Source organism: Fulmarus glacialis, unplaced genomic scaffold (assembly GCF_000690835.1).
Source record: "Fulmarus glacialis isolate BGI_N327 unplaced genomic scaffold, ASM69083v1 scaffold14990, whole genome shotgun sequence".
In the NCBI taxonomy this organism is placed as follows: Eukaryota; Metazoa; Chordata; class Aves; order Procellariiformes; family Procellariidae; genus Fulmarus; species Fulmarus glacialis.
The window spans coordinates 1-8874 of record NW_009187221.1 but is presented as its reverse complement, the minus strand read 5'-3'; the positions used below and the strand labels follow the sequence as shown (position 1 = coordinate 8874).

The 8874-nt window shown below is 37.9% G+C and overlaps 1 protein-coding gene across 1 annotated transcript in view; it reads right to left on the bottom strand.

The window, feature by feature from the left end:
* Nucleotides 1-7677, bottom strand: part of CHP1 (calcineurin-like EF-hand protein 1) — a gene marked incomplete at its 5' end in the record, with an annotated part of 16293 nt that extends 8616 nt beyond the window's left edge. Inside the window, 2 exons of the mRNA XM_009574419.1 lie at nt 4420-4492; nt 7627-7677. Of these exons, the coding sequence (XP_009572714.1) occupies nt 4420-4492; nt 7627-7677 (124 nt within the window). The remainder of the gene's footprint in view (nt 1-4419; nt 4493-7626) is intronic.
* Nucleotides 7678-8874: the final 1197 nt, after the last annotated feature.

Here is an 8874-nt window from a genome sequence, read left to right as displayed (position 1 = left end):
GGATGGATATTCTCCTCTTTCACAGTCATGTCAGCCATCTCATCTAACTTCATCCTTACACATGCTCTACACATTTAAAAAGTCGCTTAACTATCGGAGAAGTAATTGGTTTCTAAACATTAGACCAAGAAGTACACTAAAAGTAAAGGTGATAATTAGATGAGGAATGGGGGGCAGGGCAGGGGGGGAAGCAGTGTGAATAAACCATGGTCCAGGATGGAAGTATAGACTATTCTAGTACGCTACCATTCTCCAATCCAAACCCATATCCTGCCTGTCTTCTCTGTTTTAGATAAAGCTAAAAATCCTTTGCACTTCTTAAGCAAAGGTAAAGAATTCCACATTCAGAGAGCTAGCTTTTATGTTTTACTTTGAAGTCTTTCCAGATTGAGATGATTCAATTCACTGACAAAGATTAACAGATGGCCTGGCTAGCTCTCGTTATCCTTCTCTCAGGATCAGAGGCTTTCTGAAGTTCTTCAGAAGACACCATCTTCTGAACAGCTTTCATAAGCATGAGATATGCACAAACAGCACAGTGTGTCTATTCTTCTCATGTACCAGCTTTCAGAATACTTGCCCTCCCATCCTTCTTCCTCACTCACCAGCTATACCAACTGCTGTACAGTAAAAAAATACCTCTGAAGTGCTTAACCTGTCATTTCCCCAGCGCAGAAGAAACTACCGTAAGTGGGAGGCTCCATGCAAAAGCAGCAGTTTAGACACATATGTCCTTTTTATAGCTCTATATGTGTCTGTCTAGAGCTACTTGCTAGTAGATAAATTTTGGAGCAGATGTATTCTTGTGTGGGTACACTTCAGTACCCGCCCAACAAGAAGACTCACTGAAGCAAGCACATACTTATCCTGGTCATATGCTTCAATTTCCTCATCTTGGAAATCAGAATGTAAAGAAGAAAACATGCACACTGGTTTCCTCCTGACCTATAGTTAGGATGTAGGCAGAACAAATACGTTTCAGATTTCACAATTTAGACGTAGCTATGGACATCCAAGGGTATCAACCTTTTATTTTGGCAACTCAGCATGTCACAATACTGAAATCAAAGGTGACAAAAGAATTTTCAAAGGAACAGTTTTGTCCTGGCTTTTATAACCTGGTTTCATTCAGATGGTGCAAGACTGACGAAGCTTACTCATTTTGTTTAGGAAAAGTGAAGCTAAGGAAAAATATAACATTTTTCTACACTTTTAAAGAATTTATAAGAGTTAATCACTAACTATGGCTGTAGTAATTTAGAGGATAGGGGGGAGGGAGGAGGCAAAACAAGGTATATGAAGTCTCGTCTCCATCAATACCCTTCTCTTACACCTCATTTATGTAACTCTGTAAAAAGAAAGTGCCTTGAAACTGCATATAGGTGCGCTGGATAGAAACATCTGGCTAGGAAAGATTTCTGCTTTTTGTTATAGTTCCAGAATGAACTACCTGTCTTCTCTAACCACCAGGATTAATCACCAACCACCAGATCTTCTGTACAAAGTGCTCTTTACCTTCCCCATTTTTAACACATAGATAAGAATGACAACACAGCTTTTCCCCTTATTCAGAAGGGTAGTACACACTTAAAGATTTATTTCACGCCATAAAGAATTGCCTAACACTTCTTTTCCTGATCACAGTCACATGAGCGATTTCTGTCATGTCTCATTTGTAAGTCAAAGGTATAGTTCATCCTTATGGAAACAATCATTCTTGCTCACAGGAAACAAACAGAAGACATGCCTTCTAAACTCTTTGGCGGTAGTAAGCAACTGATAACTTCATCTCGCACATCTCAAAGCAGCAAGTTCTCTTTGATCAGTATTTCAGAAGCCAACATTTATGACCTTCCGAGCTGTAGTTCTTACTCTCCCCTCATTGTTTTTTTCAGGAAGTAGTTTTCCATTACTTAAATTTAATGGTTTCCACGTATTGTGGGTGCCAGGACAGGTTTCAGAATTTGAGTGCCACTCTAAGTCAGCCACATTTGGGAGCAGGCTATGCTTAGAGGCCAAGACTGCAAGTTAATGGATCACAGTTTGCACAGTTGCTGGGATTTTCCAAACGAACTTCACTTCCTTTCCCAAGTACCACGTGATTATCAACAAGGAAAGTCAAACTCCTCCTGATACGTAACACTATGAAACTAAGCATTGTGCAACAGACATTCATAGCATATTTAATTAATTACTTCTCTTACATAAACTGAGTACAATCACGTTGAAGTTTATACAAACTTTATGGACTCAACAGGTGAATTTAAAGTTGGAGGGAGGAGTTGAGGAAGAGTGTGTGCTAGGTTCAAATTGCACTAGTCTGGCAGTCATCACCTTTATTCATCAGTGAAGACTAAACCCACACGCAAAGTTTGAAGAGGCTGTTACTTTTTTCCTTTCAAGTAATTTAGTTTTGAGACATAAGCATTATTAACCTTACCTACAATATCATCAGCTGATCTGTATGTCACAATTGCCAATTAGCCAATGCTACAATTTATATGATACATTGGCTTCGGTGATAGAGTGGGCTTAAGAAGTTCCTGCCTATCCCATCAAGCCAATTGTTTCCACACCCACAACCCATTTTGTCATCCCTTCAGCTATGCTAGTCCAGATATTTACAGTATAGCCACATCCAAATCACTGGAGTCAGTCAGCTTAAAAACACAAACCAAAAGAGGAAGGAGAGTATTTTTAACCAAAAATAATCACTCAGTAGTCCTGTTTACAGTACAACTCCACAATCAATTACTTAAATGTTAACTGAGAAGTCAGCAATTTGTGGCACCAGAAGGAACTGCGTATTACCCTCAGGAAAGGAAACTGTCTTTGGCAGTACCGCCAGCTTACTGCAGTGTATCTTACAACTTGTCACCTTCATCTTCTAAGCAGTGATTCTAGCTTTATAGTTAGGTTGGTTTATAAGTAGGTCTAGCTTTTATAGGTTTATAGTGCATCCTACGACCACATTTTGCAAGACCATGCACAAAAGCCCAGGTGATCCCTGAATCTATGTTTATGACTGGGATGGAGTTGCTATGAAAAAAATTAACTCCGTCCCATCTAGACCCTGAATACTATGCTACAACAAGGTCCCCGTCCCCTTCCCCTTCCTACTCTCTCCTGCACTCTCTCCAGCTTCCCTGTGCACTGGTTCTGGCATATGCGGCTATATGGTGACTGGGAAACAAAATCCACCTGAAAACTGATCAGATTCCTTTTTTGTTGTTTTGCTTGGCAAGTTTTCAAAGCTGTAGGTTAGTTTCCAAAGATGAGCCTTGAGTACCAGCATCAACACAGAAAAGCAACAGACTTTCAGTGGCAGTATGGTCTTAGATCAACTATGCTGGTCGCAAAATTGCACCCCTGGTGCAATCATGGACAATTATTATTTGTCATACATTTCCATAATATTAATGTAATCTGTAGGCAACATCAAAAGAAAAGAATAATAAGCAATTTAATCCAATCAGAGTTCATAATTAGTTCAGTAAATAAAGAGCAAACCAATACCAACACGCAATACAATAACCAGAGTGAGGAAGGCTAGAGAACAAAGACAGCAGGCAGACATATGTTTTAACAGGCAATCATCCCACTACAGTTTACCTTTCAGTTGAGAATACTCTTTCCAGCAGACTCAGTCCATCAAAGTGAAAAATGTTTTGCAGACAAAGTTTAAGCCTCATCTTTATTTAATTGATTAAGTTGTAAGAAACTAGTTCACTTCTGTAGTTTTCAAATTGTAGACAGAAGACAAACACTTTAAAGGTCTTGGAACATCCTTCACTACTACTTTAAAGAATAAAATGTGTATTTGTTTAGTCACAGTGACTCAATTCCAGCTCTTTCTTTTTATTTCTGAGCATACTAATAGACATGGGTGTTCAACAAGAGGTGCTAAGTTAAGAACGGTAAAGGGCTTGCAGATCAAAGTAGTGTTAAAAGACACTGGGTATCAGAAACAATTAAGAGCCCATGCTCCCAAAAATATAAATGATCTTTTTGTTATAAAAGCCAGGATGAAGAAGACATAGTGGAACCATTCTTGTAATAATTATTAGAAGCAACATATAAAGAAAGGTAAGAAATAACATGGTTTAACATTTCTGAACATTTGTTGTAAGACCTTGAATACCAAATCTGACCTTTCTTGTATTAACTGCTACAAACCCTCAGCACTACAGTAAAGACAATTGGTATTTAGAGCACCTCAGTTCAACAATCAGATTTCTTCTGACCTTTCATAAAAGAGAACAAACTTGAATGTCCATGTAGGCAGTAGGAATGAAAGAACCTGTTATAGTAGCCTCACTGATTCACCATATGAGGAAAACATGCAGGCATCTGGCAACAGCAAGCCACTATTACAGATATGTGTCAATGCAAGGACAGCTAATTAGTGATGATACCCACCTAAGAGTGCCATTTTCTCCTTTGTCTAGGCTGGTGAAGCGACTGTACAAGCGGGTGATTTGACTGTGGGAGACTGAAGAAAAAAAAAAAAAAAGAAAGAAGAAACACAAATTAGCATGTCAATGATTCCTCATAGGAACGGACCTCATTACACTGAACTACTCTGTTGGAAGAAGCTGTGTTCAAAAAAAAAAAAAAAATTACACCAAACAAGTTACATTGGAAGCACATAGCAATCAGCAGTTTAGGAACTTCATGAGCTGTAAATTGCATCTTAATATTCAAGAATCCACAAATAAGCCCATTCTTCAAAAATTTGTCTAACTCTGACTTCTACCCGTTTACAGTTTTGGTCTCTAACATTCTTTGGTTATCTGATTCAGTAAATGGCAATTAAAAAGAAAAAAAATATTTGATTCACAGTTCCACCGTATTTCCCTTAATTCCTTTATGGCTAGAAATAATCTGGACACAGCCTCCACTGATGACCTCTACATCATTCATGATACCACAGACCTCTGCTGTAGTATCTTTCCTTCTCTTTTGCTTATCTCTACTCCTGTTGTCTTTTTCCATCTAAAGATGGAAAGTGTACTCAGTTTCTCTGCATCTGGAAACACCTGATCACTTTTCTTCCCTTACAGGACTGCCTGATTCTAAACAGTTTGTTTTTCCAGTCATTTTCAGGCTTGTAGGACATTGAGTTAAAAATTAAAAAGCCTATTTCTAAAGAAGTTCAGGAGGGAGTTGGGACACAAAGCAAGCAGAAATTTAGTGCAGACTTTTTAAATCTGCAATTTGAAACAAAAATTCCAAAGCCAGTATTAAGTTTAGCATCACAGTGTCAACACTACCAACGTATTAGACAACCCAAGATACTAGACATCTAGATCTTCAGCATAGTCCATGATGGGAGCGGGTTAAATCTATCTAGAATAGCAATTCCTTTAACACTGAAAGAATGCCCTACAGAAGATCTTGGCTTTTCAGAGCCTCTTCAGATGAAGTTAATAAATACATGAAATAAGACTGAATTGATTTTTAATGTTTACTCAGTAAAACTAGGACTTAAATGTCATTTTCAGATTCAATTGTTTTAAAAGCCTTCACCAGCACATGTACAATGCTTTTGTTACTTGTTAAAACTTATTTGGGAACAGGTTGCACAGCAGTTGTCTGATCTGTGACAACCGAGGCAAAGTTTTTTTTCAGGTTTGTTCTTTCTCCAAGCTATTTGTTTAGGTTCAACCGTTCCCGCCTTTAGGATGACCTGCCAGCAACTAGTTCCTCCCCCCCCCCGCCCCACCCTTCTCTCCCTGGCAACTTTCATTCTTTGCATAGGGTTGGGCAATTTGCTCAGTTCCACCTAAGGCAACTTCTCTACAATCAGACTGGGCAGCTTGCTCAATTTCAAGTTAAGCAACACACACATAGAAAGCAGGCACCAGTATTTTAAAGACTTCGAATTTCTGCATTTCTGATTTAGTGTTTTAGATGTGATATACAATAACAACAACCGACGATGAAAAAAGAATAGGCTGGAGTTACATCTCCAGTAAGAAGCCCTGTACTCCCACTGCTCCCTGGAAAGAAAGAGGGGGATGAGAATTCTACTCAGCTACCATTTCCAAACTAATGTCAGCAACTCCATTTTTGGAACACCTCCATTAACAGGTAGTATGTGATAAATACTATGTTGCTATTGACAGGAAAAGAGGTGTTTTTGTTAAGATCATACTAGAGAAAAAGCATATCATAGCTATGTAAGAAAGGAAGATGATTCAGGTCCACCACTGTATTCTTTCATAATTTCCTTTTTGGCTCTCATCCCTCATGAAAGCTGCATCACTAGACACTTTTCAGAGCCTTCTCATGCAAAATAAAGATTTTGACATTCCCTGCTGACCATAGGAGAACCAGTATCAAGATCTGCAATTTATGACTCCTTCTTAAAATCGTGTTTCAGCTAGCTTTAAGCCTTAACCTTTGATTTTATCTATACTGCTATCCCACTAAGGTCCTTCTAAAAATTTAAGTCAAGACCTCTGGAATAGGAGCTGTACCATCTAGTTTACTTCTGTTAAATCATGAGAAAGTTTTTTGCAATTAGACATTCCGAAACTCTTGTCTAAAACATTAGCATAAACTCATATAAATATATGATATTTATATACTTAGAAACTATATAAATATCCATCAGGAAATCCATCACCTGTTACCACTAAAATATTTTTTCTCCTAAGCTCCGATATGAGCATTAGTTTATTATTAATGCTTTGGTAGACTGCTTCAAAGCACGGGAACAAAGGGTGTGAACCAAATAGTTTGAATACTGTTACATTCCAATAGCTTTCCAGAAGCTTGCAACAGAACGCAGATAAGCAACATCTTGGACTTCTCATCTGTTTCTTACAGTTACTGAAATACAAAAGTAATTAGGACTATTTGAAGGCTTTTTCAAACACAAATTTCAAAATGTTTATATGCAAAGCAAACAATTTCCATACAACATCATCTAAGATTTAGGACTGTCAACTTCAGGCTTAGCATCTGTTATTGAGAACCTGATGGAGATTTTCTGTCACTAAGTAGAGGGTTTAGTGGTCAAGTTATTCCCCAGTTCTTGGAAACATTACCTTTGCAGATGTTTCTAAACTTACTATGCTAAGAAGTGTTTTTCACCACAATATAAAAAAATTAATATAGAACTTTAATCCGAACTTAGATTTCATTCAAGAGATTAAGTGTCATTGTATGGCTTTTGAAAGACTGTGCTTCAAGTCCCCTAAAAGATATCTTTTTAATTTGTTCAGCTGAAGAACATGAACTTACGTTAGTATCATTAGCTATTCAGTTTTGTGCTACATAAAATTGAACAAGAGAAAAGTTGTATAATTCCATAGTTGAACTCAATCGAATTGGTTAAGTGTTCTGTTCAGCGCTTCATACTTATCCCAGATGAACTGAAGAAGTCAGGTTTCACAGTAAGGAGGCCAGAAAAAGAATCCTTAAGAGCACCTACCAGAACATAAGTTCAAGATGGACATGTAGTACTGCCAAATTGCTTCATGTCTACGAAGTCCCTTTCTCAAACTCTTTAGTAGGTAAAGTATCATCAGCTTCAAGTTTCTAACAAATCACAGGATACTTCATTCAGTAACACTAACTTAGTATTCTCCCTGTAAACTTTGTTCCAGATAAACCAGCATCCTGTTTTTTTTTTTTCCCCCACCCGGTATCTTGCATAAATATTTGCACCTATATGAAGTGTGTAACAGTGCTAAGAGCTTGGGGGAATTTTCCATCTACCTAGAGAAGTATAAAAGGCAGAGGAAAATCACATTCCTATACTGTCCTTACAGGCTGAGGGTGAAATGGGAAAGGAAAAAAAAAAAAAAAAGATTTCATAAAGTCAACGAGACACAGTGTGATGACTTACAAGCAAGCATGAGTCAGACATTAGCAATGCTTGATTAACAAAGTGACATTGCTTATAAAATTGAATAGAAAAAACACAGGAAAATTAACCAAACTCAGGCCACAAAGCTTAAACAGTAAGTTCTTGCTGCATAAGCAGACTTTGACATTCCTAATTGTTTATCATATCCTTCCTGTAGAAGGTTCCCTTGACAGATGGAAAAAGGATCATGGAAACTATGTTAAGTCACTCAGCTGTCCATTACGCTAGTACTGTCTTAATTTTCTTCCACTCCTTTTCTGTAGCCACTCATTTTACTGACACAAATAAACTATCACCTCAAGTGAATATATGATACCATTTCTATTGGAAAGAAACTGAGGAAAGTATTTTCATGTAGCAAGAACAGACCAGCAAGCATAAGCAGGAGAAAAATGTGATCTGGAAAGACCTTGTTTACCTGAAGGGGGGGCAGGGGGGAACAAACAGCAAAGTGATAGCCATGATGTTATGCCCTCCCCTCTCCAACTATGGAGGGCACCCTCCATTTACTGTCATTCAGTATTTGCTAGAATTCTCAGACAGGCAACCATTCTATCAGCCAAATTAACAACACTGAGTTTTACCTGTTCTAAGGTACTTTATGTTTATAGAGAAGAACTTGATCAAATACTATACGGTAAAGTAGCTATATACTACAGTCCAGCTTGAATAATGCTCTCCCAATTGGTGACTAGTGCAGGAATTTTCACTTTTTTTAGTTAACCATACCCAACTTTCACAAGTTATGTTACCTCCTTTATGCTTTAAATGGCACTCAGCATTCATTCTGAATACCCTTAAGGCAACTTTAAGCAATAGCCTAGGAAACAAATAACATTTGGAAAAAATTTACTATATGAGAGCTTTTTCGGGCTAAAAACAGCTGCTGGACAGAAACTCCAGCACCAGAAACAGAGACAGACAACTCTACAAAATCCAACGAGTTATCTCTGACCGAATGCAATCCTGCAGATACCAAGAGCACTACTTCTCTC